The sequence below is a fragment of the Barbatula barbatula genome (assembly GCF_947034865.1).
Source record: "Barbatula barbatula genome assembly, chromosome: 19".
In the NCBI taxonomy this organism is placed as follows: domain Eukaryota; kingdom Metazoa; phylum Chordata; class Actinopteri; order Cypriniformes; family Nemacheilidae; genus Barbatula; species Barbatula barbatula.
The window spans coordinates 17,934,691-17,956,266 of NC_136782.1; the positions used below are offsets into that span (position 1 = coordinate 17,934,691).

The 21,576-nt window shown below is 38.9% G+C and overlaps 2 protein-coding genes across 2 annotated transcripts in view; one reads left to right on the forward strand and one right to left on the reverse strand.

Annotated features, from left to right (window-relative positions):
• The window catches only part of egfem1 (EGF-like and EMI domain containing 1), a gene marked incomplete at both ends in the record, with an annotated part of 29,540 nt that extends 12,822 nt beyond the window's left edge, over window positions 1–16,718 (reverse strand). The window contains 21 exons of the mRNA XM_079480671.1: window positions 952–1,080; window positions 1,593–1,721; window positions 2,088–2,213; window positions 2,966–3,097; window positions 3,165–3,299; window positions 3,533–3,661; window positions 4,007–4,135; window positions 4,925–5,056; window positions 5,155–5,382; window positions 5,884–6,006; window positions 6,144–6,266; window positions 6,355–6,492; window positions 6,631–6,753; window positions 7,421–7,543; window positions 7,633–7,758; window positions 8,440–8,562; window positions 9,546–9,668; window positions 13,743–13,847; window positions 13,955–14,064; window positions 14,756–14,890; window positions 16,639–16,718. Of these exons, the coding sequence (XP_079336797.1) occupies window positions 952–1,080; window positions 1,593–1,721; window positions 2,088–2,213; window positions 2,966–3,097; window positions 3,165–3,299; window positions 3,533–3,661; window positions 4,007–4,135; window positions 4,925–5,056; window positions 5,155–5,382; window positions 5,884–6,006; window positions 6,144–6,266; window positions 6,355–6,492; window positions 6,631–6,753; window positions 7,421–7,543; window positions 7,633–7,758; window positions 8,440–8,562; window positions 9,546–9,668; window positions 13,743–13,847; window positions 13,955–14,064; window positions 14,756–14,890; window positions 16,639–16,718 (2,701 nt within the window). The remainder of the gene's footprint in view (window positions 1–951; window positions 1,081–1,592; window positions 1,722–2,087; window positions 2,214–2,965; window positions 3,098–3,164; window positions 3,300–3,532; window positions 3,662–4,006; window positions 4,136–4,924; window positions 5,057–5,154; window positions 5,383–5,883; window positions 6,007–6,143; window positions 6,267–6,354; window positions 6,493–6,630; window positions 6,754–7,420; window positions 7,544–7,632; window positions 7,759–8,439; window positions 8,563–9,545; window positions 9,669–13,742; window positions 13,848–13,954; window positions 14,065–14,755; window positions 14,891–16,638) is intronic.
• A 959-nt stretch (window positions 16,719–17,677) lies between these two features.
• Window positions 17,678–21,576, forward strand: part of mffa (mitochondrial fission factor a) — a 7,063-nt gene continuing 3,164 nt past the window's right edge. The window contains exons 1-4 of the mRNA XM_079481767.1: window positions 17,678–17,842; window positions 18,630–18,843; window positions 19,441–19,616; window positions 19,753–19,844. Of these exons, the coding sequence (XP_079337893.1) occupies window positions 18,630–18,843; window positions 19,441–19,616; window positions 19,753–19,844 (482 nt within the window). The 5' untranslated portion in view covers window positions 17,678–17,842. The remainder of the gene's footprint in view (window positions 17,843–18,629; window positions 18,844–19,440; window positions 19,617–19,752; window positions 19,845–21,576) is intronic.

Here is a 21,576-nt window from a genome sequence, read left to right on the forward strand (position 1 = left end):
ATCGGTAAAAATGAGCTATAAAATATTCCACATTTCATGTCAAATTTTTTGTCACGTGCCAAGTAGCCGTGTCGGGTCCTGATCACACTGTCGGGGCTTATTTCTGCGATAACAACCGGCTGTCTGTACACCCCTTATTTACCAAGTGCCACAAACAACAACACACTAGTCCGGTTTCCCCCAAAATCTGTTTCCGCTCTCTATAATTTGCCATGTATACATTTTTTTACCTTCAAACGCATGAATATTTTTAACACTAGCATGCAGTAAGTGCCTGATCCTACATGTGCGAGTGTGTTTTTAACTCTGACAGGACTATGTTTGGCAATCCGCGTGTATGTCTGTGCATTGTGGTTAGCTCGTAAACTGCTTCAGCTGGATGCGGCTGTCTCATTAAGGAGAGCGTGCTGTCATGGATCCAGCGTGTGTGTTAGTTAGTGGCTGTAGATTTGTAGACTGACCACCGAAACGCAGATGTGATTATGCAGCTGAAGGTCATATAGGACAGTAACGTCAACTTCTTTGGAACACAAGATTTGAGTTTCCTTAAGTGCACTGATGTCTGTCAGGACACACAAAACAAACATTTTTATGTTGTCTGAGTGAGTGTGATGAGTGAGCGTTTCATTCACAAGCATTCCATTTTACACACAGACACACACATCAGATTGTATGATGGGTGGCTGCCTTCTCAAACTGATTGAGGCTTCCTGTTTCTCTGGTGAAGAAGAGGCCCCGGTGCATTAGGGGTATGAAACATTCCTTTTAGAAATAGAAAGAGTTGAACAGGAAAATATGAAGTAACATGCATCTAGATAAACAATAGTTCTGCTTATCTGGTCCCATCAGACTAATTCAGGGAAGCGGGCAAATAGTTTAAATGCATGTGCATTTGCCTCTGGGATTATGTCCATGGCGTTAGTAAATGTGTGTGTGACCGTGTTCACTCACTCTTTTCACAGCGAGTTCCCATCCATCCAGGGGAACAGGTACAAGCCCCACTGACATGGTCACAACTGGCTCCATTTTCACACTCGCATACGCTTAGACACTCTGCTCCATACCAGCCTTCAGGACACTCTGAAACAAGGCATCATGGGAAAATTGGTTGGTGACATTGAAGTGCAAATGAACATAAATGTTCTCACTCCAAACCTGCAAGACTTTGTTTTCTTTTGCAGAACACAAAAGAAGATATTTTGGATCTTTGGATGTGTAGTTGTACTATATTGCCACAAGGTGGCATCATTTACATATTTCTGAACATCTATTCCTTGACTGAATATGCTTGGCCTTTCACATGGCTCATCAATACAGATAAAGAGAGGGCAAAACTACAAGAATGAAAAAAGCAGGTAAACAAAACAGACAGCACGGACAGGTCATGATGGTCGTACTCATGTGACGATGTTCTCCTGCGTATCCAGGCTCACACACACAGCGCCGTCACATGTAACTGTATTACTTTCACACCTGCACCCCCAAAAACCTGCCTCACCAACTCAATGGTAAACGTGTGTTATGAATGTGAATTGATCTCACATACATACACACAAAGCCAAATGGAAACGAATCAAGATTCAAATACACACCTGCAGAGCAGTTATGACCAGAGAAACCAGGTGGACATCTACACTCTCCTGTTCCTGGATCACAGGTAGATCCAGAGTGACATGAACAGCGGAAGATACAGCCTGAGCCAAAGGAGCCCGCAGGGCATGCTGGGATAGCAGAAAACATTTTAGACAACAATACTGCGTAGTTTTTACTACAGTGTATTTGACACTTTTAATTTACCAACTTTAGATTAACTTAGACATCTCTACTGTACATTTAAAACAATGTATTTTCAATATAGAATCAAATATAATGAAATAATATTTCCATATATTGGAACCAAGTGCTTATATTTTCAATACATGACAAAATCATTATCCAAAGGCATTTGCTACAAAAACATACTTTAATTAGGAAACTCTCTGACAGGATGTGACAAATAAATGATAAACAGAGAGATTTGATGTGAATACTTGTATTGTTGCTTTCCCAACGCCTTTAAGGAAATCTCTCTCCACCTTAAATCACACCTGTCTCACAAGCTGGACCTGTTCTTCCCGCAGGGCACCAGCACGCTCCCGTCCGGTGGTCGCACGACTTTCCTCCACAGTCGCATGTCTCCTCACAGCTCATACCGTACCAACCGGCTTCACACTCTGTGAACGGGTGAATGTGAGTGAGAGGAAAAGACAGAAAGAGACTTCAGATATTTACTCAGTGAAAACCAGGTAATAGAGAAGGTCACTGAAACAATGTTGTGGTTTGCACCGTCTGAATTCTTTTTCCCCCCAAAGGAAACAAAACTTCTGTAGTCTAATCTCCCTAAACCTCCGTTCAATTACCCAGAATTCCCTCTGAGGGTTGGATAAAAGAGCCGGTTTTAACATTGAGAATAAACTAGGATCTGTTTAAAGCATTAAGACTTGAAACTAAAACAGACACTTTGGAAATGTTATTAAAACATGTCGAAGGCCCTGCGTGTTTCCAAAGTTTTTCTTAGCGAACAGAAGGGAAACGCATTTATAAACACACACACACACACACACACATGTAATGTGTGCTAATATATCATCTTCATAATAGAACAGAGTTCATTGTAATTCTAGCTGCATAAAACATGTATGCCGTGACTTTCTGTCTGTAATAGAAAGGTGAAATGAAAAGAATTGACAACATTCTTGGTAGTGAAGGACTGCCATTCACAGCTGTCAGTTTGATTTCATCTGTCAGTATTTAAGTACATCTACTTCTTATTGTAAAGAGTGAAAGATTTGCTAGAGTTCATCCTGTACACGTTAGAAAAATTGAGCCTGTACTGACATACGGCAACCACGAGAGGGCAATGCAAAGCAATGTTTGTCTGTGTGTGTCGGATTTTAAAAAGCTGCACGAAACTGGCATTTCCTACCCATCAGGCATTTCTCTCCATGGTTTCCAGGAGGGCATCTCTTCTGACACTCTCCAGTTTTAGGGTCACATGACTCACCGAAAGAGCAGTTACATCGTTCACAACCATCACCGTAAACACCCTCCTCACATTCTGCAAAGAAGGCATTAGATTGACCTGTCTGACAACAGACTGTAGATGACTGAAGATGATGGCGTACCTGTCTGGCACCGGTCGCCGTGGTAACCGGGTTTACAAGTACATGTGCCTTTTTGAGGATCGCAAGAGAACGAGTTTTCCTGATGGCATTCGCATTCCTCCGAGCAACCTGGACCGTAGGTCCACTTTGGACAGGCTAATGCAGAGAAATGTAGAGACACACATTCTCACCACATATTAGTGTGCTAACAAATGCTAAGCTAACATACAGTTCTGAATGTTTCTCATTGCATATTGAGCTGACTCTATTGTATTTTTGCTTACCACAGACACTTTGTCCATGTAGGCAGCTTGAGAAGTTGTAAACACTGTTTTTGTATCGAATGCTAGAATGCTAGTTCAAAGTGGAATGGGTTTGTGTACACTTACTTAGATGGCAGAATTTGCCATAAAGGCCAGGGGCACAAAGACATCCCCCATACAGACGGTGACAGTGTCCATTATTGGGACAGCTACACCTCCTCCGGCAGAACTTCCCATAAAAACCCTGAGGACAACCTGGAGACATCACACAAAACACTTGATAGGAGTTCAACGTGTTCAGCTACAGTTTCACAAACCACATACATTACATTGTTGTTTTCAAGATACAGTTATCTAAGAAAAACTTGAATCCAAGAGGAAGGGAAATGAAAAGGAAAAGATGATGATGGATGACGTGATGAGGAGAGGCTGCAAGGGAACTGCGACTTGAATTTACATCTAGGCCTATATTGATTCATTTAGCAGACGCTTTCTGGCAAAGAGATGTACAAACCAAAGTGATTGATCATAAAGATCTAAATGGATTAAGATGTTCTGGAAAATACTAAACATTGACAAAAAAAGAAAGAAAATGCATACCGTTTTCACAATGTAGACCTTGGACCCCTGGAGGACACACGCACTTCCCTGTCACTGGGTCACAGTGGCCTCCGTTCTTACATGCACACAGACTGTTGCATCCAACACCGTATGTCCCCTCAGCACAAGCTGAGAGAGAGGGAGAGAGAGAGAGAGAGAGAGAGAGAGAGAGAGAGATAGAGAGAGTGCATGGATGTGTCACAAATAAACTTTGTACAAGGTACAAGTCTGTAGTAGACCAAGGGGCATGATGGGATTTTTGTAAGTAGGCTTAATGGCAGCAGAGGACTGTATTAGAAAGCTGTACATCAGGTAGATGAAAGAAGGAAAAAACAGAGGAACAGAGAAAAGGAGCCATCTGTATCTCATTAGGCAGTGAATTCTTGCACAGATTCACTACTTAACATGATACAAAAATGTGCTTGCTGTGGTAACGTCTAAATGAACAAAAATATTATTAAGATACGATTTTCAGTGATGAAAAGTTCTGTTTAAAATATGTCACACATGTTTATGCACCACTTTTGGGACTTTTTGTTCCACTTAAGGCCTTTTCACACTGCTCTTAACCCTGGGTTATCTTCTTAACCTGCTTTTAACCCCGGGTAAACGAACGTTTCACACTTGTAATTTTTCTTATTTGAGTAAGTAACGTCTTAAAACAGGCAAAAAGGATTAGCGAGGCGTCATCTTTTCCCGGATTGGGAACAACAAGGTACTTGGTTATTCAAAGCGACCACGCACAATTTTAATTCAGTCAGTTTGACCTAGGATTCTGTTTACCTGGGGTCAAGAATAACCCGGTGTTAGCGATTTCAAGTGTGCAAGCCCTTTTGTGTTAAAAAACCTTAACAATGAATTTGCTGTATCTGTTGATAGACATCAATGCCGGTCAGAAGTCAGTGATAGAACACTCACTTTCATTGCAGATGATCCCAGTCCAGCCGGCCGGACACATGCAGTGATCTTTCTCCACCGAGCACACGCCTCTATTCTCGCAGTCCTCACAGGTCAAACTGCAGTCTTCACCGAACGAGCCTTCCTCACACACTGAAACACACACGGAAATGATAAATTGCTCATGAAGGAGACAAGCCCTGGTCAAATTCACAGGTGACTTGGTTTGTAGGCATGAGAGTTTCTCTCACTAGTCTTGCTAATAGCGTTCAGTTCCTCCCTCTGTTCTCGGCTCTGTGTGTGTGTCGAGTGGAAGTCGTGTGTGTCATCATCATAAGGTCTTCTTAAAGCAGCGGTGTAATGAAGTAGCTGAGGGGGACGACGGAACAACAGGTCTGGCAAACGATGCACATCCTGCTCTGAATCTTCATCACCCACCACATCTTCATCTTCCTCGTCCAGGTCACTCCTATAGAGAGCTGCAGACATACAAAGACAAGCACTCAAGGTCTTAGAGATGAAACAGACGGAAAGAAATAGAGAGGTATGACATTTCACAAGTCCCAAAACAACACGTTTAGGTCAAAATGTCAAAGAGTCAAAATGACCTGACATGCAACATTTTTATATATGTTGTGTGTAGGAAAATTTGAGATGCAAAATGCCTCTATGTGCCTCTATGTGCCTTCTGAATTTCTCTCCTATGTTTATATTGAAAGCTATTTCACTTCAATGCAAAGAGGACGTATTCAATTCAAATAAAGTGAAATCACCGAACCTAAACATATGAACCTGATAAAAACACTAACATTAGAAGAACATTTCAAACAGCAATATGCATCTGAACTCTTCATACTGTGTTTTGTTTTAGATTATTTAGTTTTACTTCATTGTTCTTGTTTTAGATTACCTTTTAAATATTAACAATCTTTCCCGATCAGATCAGTCATAAAAGGTTGTGGTCTGCTTCTTGTACTCACGTAAGCAGGATCTCTGGTCATAGTCCAGTCTGAAGCCCACCTGACAGAAACACTTAAAAGAGCCCAGAGAGTTCACACAGTACTGGGAACATCCCGACGTTTCGGACACACACTCGTCGATGTCTAGACAGAATGAGTACAACAGTTCACAACTTTAAGGTTTCACTGCATACAAGAATACATGGATGAAACGTCTAAAATTGGACACTATGCTTCGGAGAATATCAAACAGATAATGACCATAAGGCAAACACACACACCATCACATGTGCAGCCGTTGGGACTGAGTGTGTATCCAGGTTCACAGCTGCACTCATAGCCTGCTGGGTAATTCGTACAGTGCTGACTACAGCATGCGTCCCCGCTGGCACACTCATCAGTGTCTGTGGACGACACGCACACAAGCGACTCCTCTTTACTAGAAAACAATATTTTTTAAATCGGTTTAGTTCATCAGGTTGGTCTTCATACCTATGCATGTTTGGAGGTCCTCAGCAAGCTGGTAACCCTGGTTACAGGAGCACAGGGGTCCGCTGGGGGTGTGTTCACAGTGATGCGAGCACCCCCCGTTATTTTTCTCACAGCCGTTTACAATCTCCATCTCTATACCTGCAGGAGACAACATTCAAAAGAAATAAAGCAACTTTTTTACTTTTATAAAATTTCAGATAAAGTTTTAATTACGTAATTAGCTAATTGTATTTATGTTTACATTGTCAAATGTTCCTCTTGCGTGTTGGCACTTACGGTAGCACTGCTTCCCGTCAGCACCCAGCTCGAATCCGGGATTACACACACATCTGAACAACCCCGGCATGTTAACACAGCCGTGAGCACATTTAGCCTGACCGGATACACACTCGTCTAAGTCTGAGAGAGCACGAAATCGGACAACGACAATATTAGAAAACACCAGTATTAAACTCACTATTACTATAGTGTGACTGCAAGGACATCATCAGAAAATGAAAATGCTTTCACTATTTACAAAAAACACAACACACCATTTACATAACCACTGAGACATTTCTTTAAATATCTCGACACATAAGAAAGTGTCATATGCAGGGGACATAAGGGGAAATACGTATATGATGATATCATTTAAATTTGACTTCCTCCTCCACTCTGGATAAAACATATGGGTCAAAGGGTTGGTTTCACTGCATATGTAAACATACAGCCGTGGAAAAAAATAAAGAGACCATTTTTAAATGTTCTTTTCTGAATTGACTATTTTTAGGAACAGTATGTTTAGATAAAATTATCATTTTTGTTTCATTCTGTCTACAACGAACTATATATTTTTGTTTCATTCTGTCAACAACAAACTAAATTTCTTCAAAATTTGAAAATAAAAATGTTTTTATTTGCATTTAATGCAGCAAATGAAAACTAGAGAAAAATGCAAATAACAGAAAAGATGCCCTGTATGCTTCAGACTCAAGTACTGGAAAGAAAACTAATTCACATATTTACTTTTAAGCAACACAACAGTAATATTTCTACATGTGTTTAGCTGTATATATGCACTAACCATCACAAGTTTTGCGGTCGATCGCCAGTCTGTATCCTGGTGTACAGCTGCACTGAGTCAGTCTGTTCACACTGCTGCAGATTTGAGAACATCCACCATTGCTTTCCTGACAGGGGTCCTTCACTGAGACATCACACACAGCGTTCACACAACTATAACAAAATGACTAGAGTAAATTAATCCAAAGACATTGTGCTTGTGCGTGAACTCACATTCGCAGTGTTTGCCGTCTCTCTTGAGCTGGTAGTCACGGCGACATTCACACCTGTACTGCTCATTCCCCAAGTCAACACACCTGTGCTCACACCCACCGTTCTTCACAGAGCACGAGTTCACCGCTGGAGAGCATCACACACACAACACACTGGTGTTCATCGAAAGAAAACAAATCTTGTACAGACGCCGGTGAGATTCGGACTCGGACTTCTGTTCACAAGGCCACACCACTCTAAAAAGCAGTGATGTAGTCACACGGCACTCTGAAAATATCTCGTAATGACAAACTCAGATTCTACTTTTGGAAAGGAAGTAAAAAAAACGTTTCTTTATTTCTCCGAATCGAAATCAAATTTGGATATATTGGGAGATTTGGAAAGGTCTTGTTCTTTTTTTGGGCTTGATGAGGTTTCCATGTCCTGTCAGAGTTTGGCAGATTTATGGGAATCTCTCAGGGGGGAGGTCAGAGCTCCGGTCTCACTCTGATGACATAGCCAGGCCTGTCACAGTTTCATGACACATCCAGACACAAGTAAACCAGGACAGAGGCTGTTTTAGGCTGATGAGAGCAACAGAGCCAGCGCTGAGCGAGCTGTTTCAAAGCTGTTTGCTTTAACCTGCTGTTGATCTTCACACAATGCATCACAAAGCTACATGCATCTGGGTTGTTTAATGTCTAGTATTTAGTAAACCGTTAAAATAATGTGTTTTTTACACACTGTGACAATAGCACATGTAGGTTATAGCTGAAGTATTTGAGCCTTCAACCATTGGGTTACCAGCTTGTGTAATAGCAATCTTACCTATGCATGTGCGAGCGTCTGCGTGTATGCGAAATCCCTCGTTGCACTCGCAATGGTATGAACCGAGTGTGTTCACACACATCTGCTGACATCCTCCGTTTAGTTCCTCACACTCATCTATATCTTTTTATGAAGACACATAAAATAAATGAAGCAATAAATAAGCCATGATGTGCCTTAAATGGGAAATATGATGCATTTATTTGTTATTTGTTAAAATAGTAGAGAGAATAGCAAAATAAAGTTGACATGTAGCAAAGTTAATGAAGTTCTACTTTTGAAAGAAAGGGATGAGAAAAAAGAAAGGAAACTTTTTAACAGAGGATGCTTACATAACCCCAATTAAACTTTGTCGGAAAACAGGCAATGAACAATAAAATACCACTTCAGTTGATAAACTCGACCTGGACATGTGCTGGACATGACATCATCTGATACTTTATCTGTTAACTCACACACATGATGTCATTGTTGTTTCCTTGTTTTTATTTGATGTACCCTCATAAATATAAATGGGATTTAAAAAGCTCTCGGGATTAAGGAACAAGAAAGAGATCTGTGTCCAGACAAAACAATAAAATCAAGGTGCCAGAAAATGTTTTACATGGCATTTTATTATTTTTATTTAGGGAGCTGGTGTATGATACCTGCAAGATGGTTCCAAAAAGAACCTTCAACATCCAAAGAACCTTTCTGTATCACAAAAGGTTCTTTGTGGCGAAAAAGTGTTTTCAGATTATTACAATGTAGGAAAGAGATGGTTCTATGTGGAACCGAAAATGGTTCTTCTGTGGCATCGCTGTGAAGAACATTTTAAGCCCATTTTTTGCTGCTGACACCTGTTTCCTCACCTGTGCCCTTTTAGTTCAGCGGGACATGGGACAACAGTTTATATCATATTTCCCACACTAACAGCTGATCTTGGAACAGATCTAAAAGAAAAATCTCAGCACGTTTAACCACTACTAAACTTTTCCATCCACAAGTCTAAATTATGACCGTTTAAAGCACTAAATGGTTTATACTTTCGGCTTCTTTATCAAGCCTTGGTTAAGAGACAGTCACTCTGATGATAAGCTAAATTAAACAAATGTGACTGTCTTTACCTTGACAGGACTTCCCATCAGGCCCTAGTTTACTGCCATCAGGACAGCGGCAGTAATAACTCCCAATGGTGTTACAGCATGAGCCTTCACATCCTCCATTATTATATGCACATTCATTTTTATCTGCAGAGAGAGAGAGAGAGAGAGAGAGAGAGAATTAAATATCATTAATACATTTTATTTAAATCTTTTATTAATAAACAAAATATTAAAGAAACCAGTGATCTGTTACTAGTAATCATTTTTGGTAAAAAAAATAAAATAAATAACCCTAAAGATTGTGTGTGCGTTTGTATTGATGTGTGTTTCTGTAAAGCCTCAGAAACCAAGGATGGGTCGCCAAAGAAAAACACCAAGGCCACACCCAAGCTTGGTTTCTAAGGCAACACAGCATCACTGATCTCACTCTTATGATGTCACATACACAACTGCCCTCCTTTAAACAAACAAATACATACACAGACGTTTATCTCATTTTGTAGTATGAGCTCCTTTGGAGCCATGTCTCCAAAACAACCTCTGACTCTATGACACAGCCCTGATCTTCAGCAAACATACCATAATAATGCAGGGTGAGTGATTACAGCATCATTCATGTTGAAAAATGAAGACAGATTTACAGATTAAATGAAAAGCTAAATGCTCCATCTCTGGTTATTCTATTAGTGAGCTTTTGGCAAGATTCCATAGACTTCAGTCTGCTCTTCCAAACAGGAAGACAAGAAAGACAATACAATTCATTATTCGTTTCGTAAATTAAAATATTTTCCTGGGTCACTTTGAAATTATGCTAGAACTTGATTATAATGGGGTTTTGGGCAGACATGGATGTGTCCAAACAAGAACCTCTGTGTCCCTAAAGATACCAATACAGAACAAGGTAATCACAAAAATGTCATCCAAAAGTTGCAGAGGAAATGTTGTAGGTCTGTTCAATGTAAAGCATGTTGTTAACTTCATAAAGTCCTCAAAAACATTTGAATATGCCTCGTGTCTTTCAGCATAACAAGTTGTGGTTTCTGAAAAAATAAAACAACTTGGTCTAGCAATCACATACATATAATCATCAATCTTTCTCTCCCTCCTACTGACAGTGAAACCGAGAGCAGAAACAGGCCAGAAAGATAGAAATAGCTGATTTACAATCAAAACACTCATTAAATTCTAATCTTTTAAGTGCTTAGCAATATTCTAATGCAATGGTTTATTTTTTGCACTAAAACTATTTATATCAGACTGAATAGTGAATGAATAGAAATAGGCGAAAGAGAAGAATGAATGAATGAATGAAAGATTTGACAGAGAATGATACCTGCGAGATCTCTAGATTTCTAAGTGGTTGTTTACTGGCGGTTACTTTATACAACCATCATTTCCATTTAAATACTGAGAAATGTTCTCAAATAAAGCCAACCATGTTAAGGATTACTGGTCGATAGAAGTGAAGAAAAGCGACTGACCGAAGTTTGCCTTCTTGAGATCTCAGTTTGGCTACAGTACAGCGTGCTTGATGTGTTCCACAGACGAATAGCATATGACTTTTCCTATACGCAAGAAGATTATTTTCACACTGAAATCTTTAAGTTTCAAATATGAACTTATTGTCTTATAGCTTACTGTAGGTCCTGGACTAATGGGTCTCAAAGGAAGGTCTGGTATTTTCATATCTAATATCTACTCTATCTTCACACATGGTAAAGTCTTCAGTCATCTCTTAGGGTTGTGAATGCTTTGAGGAACAGCAGATGCGTCTCAGGAATATCCTCTGTCCTTTCAGGGGGAGATCTTCCTTAATGCTTTAGACAGAGTGGTCACAAAACATCCAAAACCTTAAGCTAACTGTGTCCTATCAGAGAACAATAAAGTTACTAAAAACATGACCTACAATCAAACCATAACAAATAATCAAACCATGAAACCAACTAGAAGTTCATTCAGTTTGGACTCAATAAGACTCAAATGGAAAATAAAGAAAATAAAATATATAAATAATAACCACAGTTTAAAAACTCAAAATAAGTTGTAATCCACAGAAAAAAAAATCTGTATCTCAAAAGTTTTTTAATTTATTCTATTTTTAGTTGTTAAGGAATTTTAGTCCAAGCACCGTTTATATTTTAATGAAAGATGACCAAGAACTCAGTAAGTCTCCCGAGCTGTAAAAGAGAAACTTCTGAGCAATAAATGTTCTGCCAACTCATATATCATAGCAGTGAATATTTATGGCTTTGTCTCGGGGTATTGGGTAAAAGCAACAGAACATTCCAGCACACACAGAAAGTTCATGTTTGTCCACAGCGGGATACGGTTTGTCAATCTCTCATCTGAGATCACCTGCTGAGTGGAGACGTTAGAGTCTTTATCTTCTTGAGTTCATGATGGAATAACATTTCAAATGTTATTTTTGTGCTAACATTTTCAGACTTGCTACTTCCTCAAATTAATCTGAATAACAAGAAGATCACACCTACTCTCTCTCTCTCTCTCTCTCTCTCTCTCTCACTCTCCTATATCTGGTAAAAACGCAGCTCCCAGCTTCACAGTAAATACTCTTGAGGACTCTGATTTTACTGCCAGTATTTTGCTGTGCAAGAATCCTTCAACCCCACAGCAAATTTCCGTTTCAACAGCCCGTGTCTGGCAGAGCCTCCAGCAGAAGTGGTATACTGTAGTTTAATGTTTTCCACACCAAACCAACACACTGAGTGTGTCGGTATCACTTCATTAACTCAATGAGATGGATAAGCATTCTTTTAAAAAGCCTGCAATTTGACTGAGGACTTAAATCACACAGAGAAAGTGTGGGAAACTATGGCTGTGTGTGTCGGATTTGGTCTTGTTTTGTGGCCAATGTCGGACAACAAAGGAATAAAGTTACATTATACATTACAATTTTCCCTGGTTGTTCCTCTGTTGTCGATCGCGGTGTGGGACCGGATTGGACCTGCACGGTTTCGCCAGGTGGGGCTTCCTGGGTCGCCCGAGGCTGGTGGGCTCTCCCTGTTCTTTGTGGACGTTTGCTATGTGGCTCTGTCACTGTCACAATCTATTTAACAGGGTGTCTAAAAAAGCGGTTCGGGGATAAGGAACTCTTGAACTTTTCTATACACTGAGATATTCCATGCAAGAATGAAGAGTCATGACCCTCCATGGGGTTGTAACTCTTAACTACAGCTTAGAGGAATGAGAACAGAAAGCATGTACTCGGGTAAACTGTATGAAGCACACCGACACTACACACACACTGTCTGCTCAGCACATATTATAAACCTGAAGTTGCAGTATTGAACAGTGAAGAGCTTGTTTCCCATGAGTCAAGGACAAACATAAGGATGACACTGTTGTTTAGCAGGATGTCATAATGTTGGTCAAATAATCACACTATTTAACCTTTGTAAAATACTTGTGTTTACTGTTTTGAGTATTTTAAAGAGGACATCCTGGACTTACCAGAGGTCCAGACCAAATTTGGGGGGTTTGACTATAAAAATATTCTCTCGTTGGAGTTAAATATGTCACAAATTGCCAAATCGGGTCAAAATTAAAGGTACAGTGTATAACCTTGTGTATACAATTTTGCTGAATCAAGCGATTTGGGAAAGTGGCAAAAATGCATCTACAGAATCCTAAAACATTCTTTCAAACACACACACACACACACACACACACAGTGTCTTGTTGAAATAACCTTAATAGTTTTACCAGAACAACATGAAAAAACTAAAGACATTTCACCACCTTACTGTTTAACCATCAGCTCAACGCATTGCAAGCTAGACCTTTTACAGAGTGAGTGTATACAGTGCACGCCTATTTAACCTTCTCCAACACTTTACGGTGTGAAAACCACACGTCTGCTGTCAAAACAAACCAGTAGGGGAGAAACAATATAAAATCGAACAAAACAAAATGACGTTTGCCTGAGAAAACTCACACACATACACACAGATGGTCGACAGAGAGAATAAGATGTTGGAAGAAAAACCTTCAAAGCTTCAAAGCTTGACAACAATTAACCTCTTAAATAAATCAACCCCTATTCAACACAGACACTACTTACTTAAAATCATAAAAGCATCAAAACAAACACATGCTTTCTTACACTTTCATAATCCAACCAACGAAGCAAAACTCCAATCACACATACTGTATTTATGTTTGCGTGAAGTATCCCTTTAAGATGTGTTTGTGGCTTACCGTACTGGCAACGTGGACCCTCGAAACCCTCTGGACACTGACAGACACGATCACCCATCTCAGAGCATTTTCCTCCATTAAAGCAGGTACCAGAAGAACACAGTCCTGTAGATGACACACATAGAAACTTCAGTAGCCTACAATATCATACAGAAATGGTATGAATAAAAAAGACAAATGAATCTTATTTCAAGGGTGTGTTTGATACTCACTGTGCAGACAGCCTCTCTCTTCCCCTCTCTGCATCCATCCTGGGCAGCACCTGTAGACAGTCTGCATCTGCATACTATACACCTGTCTGTCCACTGTATAATACCCCGTCCTGAGAAAGAGGGGCAAAAATACAATTAAAAGGTGGATTAAAGATGGGAACGGGCGATGTCCAAAAGCTTACTCGCTTAAGGTTTGTTTAAACTTGGTTCTCATTATATTCTTAAGTCGAAAGCTCATTACAGCACAAAGAAAGTGTTTTCCAAGAACTGCTAAGTGCAAACAGTCAGGTTCATAGGTCTGACTTATTTTAACTAAGACAAAAATGTCCTAAAATGAAAATATCCTCAATGTCCTAAAATAAATCACATTAAACCACAGAGGTACCGTAAAGTGGTACATACAGTGTCAATATTTGGCTGAAAGGGTTCAAATTAAAAGCATAATTTTTTAACAATATTTATTTCACTTATGTCTGATCACATATAGAACCAATTGATACAATGGTTGGTTATCAAACCGGAATTATGCCTGGTATCAAATCACTAATTTCTTTACAGGTCGTCATTAACCCCTGACTTTTCAGAGAGTACTGCCAAACATTAAGTGCACTAAAGTCAATGGAAACCATCTGCTGAATAGAAAAGCAGAGCTAAAGCAAACGTGGCTCTACTAAATGACACGTCTCTCAAATAAAATCCATTGCCCCTGTAACTTGCTAAAGTGTTATAACATAATATAACATATTAGTTGAGTCAATTATACAAGAGATAATGTAGTTGTTTTAAGAGCTTCTGTATTACCTCCTCTCGTAGCCCATGCACCAGCGCTGAGGAGAACAGCCCTGACGCCACACTTTCACCATACGTGTGAATGCCTGGACACATGGCTGCTTCACACCCAGCATAGACATCTCCTGCTCCTCACACACATTGGGCCTGAGAGAAAGTGAAATAGACAATTATTACACGGCTCATTTGAATGGCAAGTAGCCGTGTAATAAGCGGGATAATGTACAAGCAGCCGGCTGTTATCGGGAAATAAGCCCCTTCAGTGTGAAACAAGACCCTAAGCTTGGCGTTGGGTCCTGATCACACTGACGGGGCTTATGTCTGAGAAAACAACCGACTGCCTGTACATTATCCCTTACTAAATATACATACACAGACTAAACACACACACAGACACACACATATTTGAGGCCATAAAATATGTATGTACAGGTCACAGGTCACACTCCAGAGGTTTCGACTTCAGTCCCAAACAATGCACTTGACCCCTGCATTCCTTACAGGAAACACAGATAAAAAGGAGCTTGTTGAAGATGTGAAGATGTTACACACTTCTTTTAAGGAAACACATAATATTTCAATTAGATCTATTTTTGATGTTGACAAAATCTTGTTCTTGTAAAGTGTAATGTTCCAAGAACAGCCTGAACCACATACACGTCCACTCAGAGAAAGAGAGATACCTTCACACAAACCTGAGCAATTTATGAGTCGGTTTTTTCTAGTAAGGACCACCTAAAAATAAATTTTTTGACATGTTTCCAATATCTATTTCAGGCAAATGCCTTCCATGGTTTTCAAAAGGTTAGTGTACCTAATGGAGCAATTACACTTTACCACTCATAAATACATAATACATAAATACAATTGTTGCACGAAAATCCATAGGAGAATAACATAGACCAAGTGTGGTGACACTGGACTGCCTGAGGGTCGTCTTCTCGCTCAGGTCGTTTCCTATGAGCATCTGGGCTTAATACAGCACATCCTGAGTTAATAAGGAAACTACAGTCATAGACTGGATCAACCCTGGAGGGTCTCAGAGACTCAGCGAGGGGTGAACTCACGGGCTTGCAGTCACGCTATTAGATGCCCTTGTCATATATCTTTCCATATTTTTGGCGACACACAGCGTGCAATTAAATCATTGCAGCAGTAAAGCGTTCATAATGAAAGTATCAAGATCAAGTAAGTTTGGACTATTTATTTATTTAAATACACAATTGGTAGAAGACCGTAAAAAGTTAAGCTTAAAGGGATTAAAGTGCCCCAGAACCATTTGCTGTGCTACATTCTTCAAAAGTGTTCAACAGAACAAAAAATATAAAGTATTTCCTACTATGGGAGTCACTGGGGGGCAAAATCTGTCTGTTATAAGCATTCCTCTGAATATCTTTCTCGTTGTTCATCAGAACAAAGAAATGTATACAGATGGGGAACAACTCGAAGGTGAGTAAATGATGACAGAAATTGTCATTTTCGGGTGAACTATATGTTTAAATGATGTCACACAGAAGTACATGAGATCACAGTAATGATCACATAAACCTTTAATACAACACTGCCTTAAATTATATATTAAAACACTTAGTTTTACTTTTAAAAAACAGTCAGCTACCTATTTATTACAGGCCAAAAGTTAATCGTATTCTTTATTTTTAATTAATGACAATTATTTACAACTGTTAGCCTATATTTCTTAATTATCTTTTTATTTATATACTAACATATATCATGTGAACTGGCCTATATAGGCCTTTACAATATACCTTCCGTTCTGAAATCATATTTATGACTTTTGTGGCACTTAAATACATTTTATATAAAAAAGTTAACATTACATTAATCTGACATTCAAACATCAAGCCAGTATCAGATTTGTTAAAATAACCCACATGTCCGATTGAAGTTCCACCGATGATGCGCCGTTAAAAGCCACGATGAGACACCAGAGGAGAAGTGCCACGGAGCACATCGTTCCAGCATCCACGCGCTCTTCTGATGCCGGAGACCTTGATGATGTCCCGCAGGTTCAGGGGTCCACAATCTGCTTTAAGAAATCCGACAATTTCATTATTATGAACGAGTTTGAGGCTGTAGTTTTATGTCGTCGTGAAAGTACTAAATGTTTTCTTTTTGAAGGCTCAAAGGATGCAGCATCACAGACTCCTCGAGTTCACAACTTAGCTTTCAGACAGTACTGCGCTCTCTCCAGAACACACACACACCGCTAGGGGCCACAATAATGGAAACGCAACCCCCTTAACGTGTTTAAGCAGATGTATTCAGTTTGTTTTACAACAATAAAAATAGTTTTATAATTAAAAAATAGTAACCAATCAGTTGTCATCAATATAAGTAGATGGACATTTACGATGACAATTTCGATAATGCATGTATGGTAAATAATTAAATAACTATATAAACAGCTTTAGTAAACAAATAATGATACGATAACAAAATATCAACACTTATATATTAAACAAAATAATATAGGGGCCACAATAATGGAAACGCAACCCCCTTAACGTGTATTTGCAGATGTTTTCAGTTTGTTTTACAATCATACAAATAGTTTTACAATAAAAAATAGTAACCAATCAGTTGTCAACAATAAAAGTATATGGACATTTACGATGACAATTTCGATCATGCATGTATGGTAAATAATTTAATAATTATATAAATAGCTTTAATAAACAAATCATAATACGATAATAATACATTATTAACACTTATATATTAAACAAAATAATATAATTAATGTATATAATTAATTAAACGTGGATTTAATTTAAATTGTCTACATGTTCAATACATTATATACAAAGAAAATCTTGCTTTTAAGAAATAAACATTTATTTTCACAAGAAAATTAGAATTTTAATGCCGGGGACTTTTAATATGAAAAGCGTTTATCACTCGCTTGTAAACAGTCAACAAAAGCTTCACGTAGTTGTGGTGCGGTCTGTGTCCGTCTCTTCGGCTCTGTACTGCGGGATGATTCTCTGTGTTTAATTGCCAACAAAATAATTAAATTTTAATAAATCTTTCCGAGTTAACGAGTGCATCCCGCCCGTGAAACAGATCTCGGTAAAGGTATGGTATACATTCTAATGGTATAATGATTTAAATCATAGTGTGGCCCTTTATGAGCTGTCATTGCTCAGGACCCGATGTTCACCTTTGATTTTTACTGTCAAATATTTGCACGTGCACGAACCTACCTTCAAACTAAATATTTATTTTATAACTGGTTGTCCGATATACATAAAAAATAGTCAATTGAAAGTTATCTGTCACCATTGTTGTCAACAATGTTACATTGTATTCAGCACGATAATATAAATAATTCAAACGAAACTAAAAACGTCCGAAGCATAAATATCCTTTACAAAAATCCAACTCGTAAAAGCGTTTATTTGCTCGGTAACGTTATGTCTACAAGACTATGTAAAATCTACATAATGCCGATTTAATGAAATCCGTTTCTGTTTCCTGTTATAGTTGATCTCATGATGTCACAAGATCGCACTGACAGCTGGTTTCCATGTTATGTGTTGTGTAGCTTCAGGCTCTAAGCATTGTTTTTATTTGTTTAGATTACATACATAAAATTCATAAGGTATATGACAAGCAAACGTTCGGTCCTATACAAAGAATGCTCCATGAATTATGTTGGACAACGTGCAATTCTGGTTCTGCTTTACAAAACAAAAACAATTCTTTTAAAACATGTAGTTCCCACTAGCGCTATTATCATATTAAATCGTAAAAGAAACCTCCCCATGAAAAGCATTGGGAAAAATGTAAGATCAACTGAGGTGTGAAACCCACCTGTCTGTCTGGTTTCACATCTGAAAACACTCATCTTCTTTTCCTGTAGATGAGCGGAGCGGCGTTCCCCTCCCCTACGGCAGAGATGGCAGAGATAAACCGGATCCAATATGAGCTGGAATACACAGAGGGCATCAGTCAGAAAATGCGCATCCCTGAACAGCTAAAAATGACTCCATATGCCTCAGAGCAACAGGAACCTCTGGATCAGGATACTCGCCATACAACAATGATGCATGTTCCTGAGAGAATTGTAATTTCAGGTAATACTGGAGAATAATGTACGGTTAAGGATGTTTTGTCCAACAAGACAACCACTGTTTCGGCACCCCTATATCTTCACTCGCTAATACAGACTTACTGTATGTACCCGCTAGATCCCTAAGCTCTGCAAATGAACAACATCTTGTAGTGCCATCCCAAAATGGGAAAAATCACCTTCTCTGGATCTGTTCCACATTTGTGGAACTATCTGTCAGCTGCTACAAGATCAGCAGGTTTTGTAGCCATCTTTAAGAATCGTCTGAAAACAAATCTCTTCCGTCAGCACCTGACCGATTAGTTCTGACTTCTATCTCTTTTCAACTCTTATTATCCTTAAAAAAGAAAACTTAGAGTTCTATAATGTGGTAGGCTATATGAGACCAGTTTTACTGCGCTTATGCTTTTCGTTGACCTTATGTTGTTCCAATTGCTTCCATTGTTTACCTAATTTGTAAGTCATGTTGATTAAATGTAAATGTTAAAGTTTTTCATCATATAAGTTAATACAAATTTCTGTATCTCTTGCACCTTTAAACAAACAAAAATGTCAGAAGCGAAACACACTGTATCTGATTTGCCATTCATGTCTTTTGTAGGGGACAATGATGACTCCCAGTTCACCCGACCCAGAGATCTGGATCTCATTCAGTCCACCCCACTGGAGTCGACACTGTCCCTCAAGACACCACCTCGGGTTCTCACACTCAGTGAACGTCCCCTCGACTTCTTAGAAATGGAACAGTCGAGCTCCATCAGCCAGCCCAGTGAGGATGTAAGTGGGTTAGACCAAATTTAGTAACTGGTTGGGGGGTTTGGAAACGTATGCTTGAAGTTGACTGTTAATTTAGGAAGAAGGAACACCTGCCACGCGTTCACTTTCTTTTTGTCTCATACTTGTTTTCACAAAGCTGCGCACACAAAGCAGGACGCGTAGGGAACGCTCGGTCAGCGAGAACACGGGAGCGCATCACAATGGTCAACTCATCAGAAACGACTCAGCGTAAGTGCTAGGACTTCAGTACAGACACAATTTTTTTAATCTTTACATCCTGAGAAATCTCCCATCCCTGTCCCTCCAAAACTGCCCCCTTATTTACTCCATCTTTTTAATTTGTTCTTTCTCATTCTCTTCCTCCGTGACGCTAACTCAAAGGGGGTGAGTTAGACCAATGCATGTATTTGTTTCAATCCCGTCCTGCCTGGCTTTTGTGTTTTTTCAGCCCCTGCAGGTCATTGCATGTAACTGCGACTACAGGATTGGCCTGATCACAATATTTCGTACTAATTTGATCAATATATTAAGCACAATTGGTTATTATGTGTTGTTGAACTCAACAGTTCCTCTTTCGAAGCATGACTTCCTATCAGAGTTGTTTATTGTTTTCTTTTGTATTGTACTCTATTCTGCTATTTTGAACATCACAATGAATGGCCACTCCTGCACTGTCAAGCTGTTCTCAAGGAGGATTTATTCTTGTAAAATCAGATCAATCACTCTCCTTCGACCAGTTGTTGACTTGTCTTGAAATCTGGTTTCTGATTGGCTGACCCTGACAATGATCAACACCTCTTTCTGCCTTCTGTAGAACATATGCATTTAGCTTCAGCTTCTGCCTTTGACTGGTGTCACGCCCTTCTGCCAAGCTGTCAGTTTTTTAGGCTAGTAAAAAAACTGAACAGACTTAGATTATACTAATATAACGTTCTAACATTTAGGCCCGGTTTCACAGTCAAGCCTTAAGGCTAGTCCCAGACTAAAATGAACGTGTGACCTGTCTTAACTGAATATAACTTGCCCAGAAATATCTTAAAATATAGCAGTGTCATTGTTTTGTATGCACACCAGTAATGTATTCTTCTAAGGCATTTTTATTAAAGCAACATCAATATTTTAAATCAACTGAGGCATAGTCCTGGCTTAAGATAAACCGTGTCTGTGAAACTGGGCCTTATAAAGTGAAATTGAACCATCCAGTCAAGTTAACATTATTTTATAAATAGGTTTCTACTTCAATCTAAAATGATATAGTTAACCAGATTAGTGTGACCTTTTAAAAGAAAAAAGGGTGCATTTTATAGGTTTGTAACATGGGCGACGTCATCGTGCAGTACCGCTGACCGGGTTGGTTGGCTTCCCTGAATTCATCAGACACAATGGGAGAGACACTGTTACAACCCGAATTCCGGAAAAGTTTTTTAAATTTGAATAAAATGAAAACTAAAGGAATTTCAAATCACATGAGCCAATATTTTATTCACCATAGAACATAGATGACATAGCAAATGTTTAAACTGAGAAATTTTACACTTTTATCCACTAAATCATCCAATTTAAACTTTAATGCCTGCTACAGGTCTCAAAAAAGTTGGGACTATTGTGAATAAAATATTGGCTCATGTGATTTGAAATTCCTTTAGTTTTCATTTTATTCAAATAAAAAAAATATCCCAACTTTTCCGGAATTCGGGTTGTAAATATTGGACAGTGGAGGACATATAGGGAAAGATAACAGTTGAGACCGTGAAACATGGAAATTTTCCAACCATTATTAGAGGAAATATTTACAGTTAGAAAACGAGAAATTAATAAAAATAGACCGTGACTTTACAGTTTCCATGTTTATTTAAATATTAATAATCAATATTAACAGTTGCTATATTAAAACATGAAAATCAAGAATAAACGTAAAAATGATAAGATGATGTATCTCAGCAAACCTTACAACATGTCC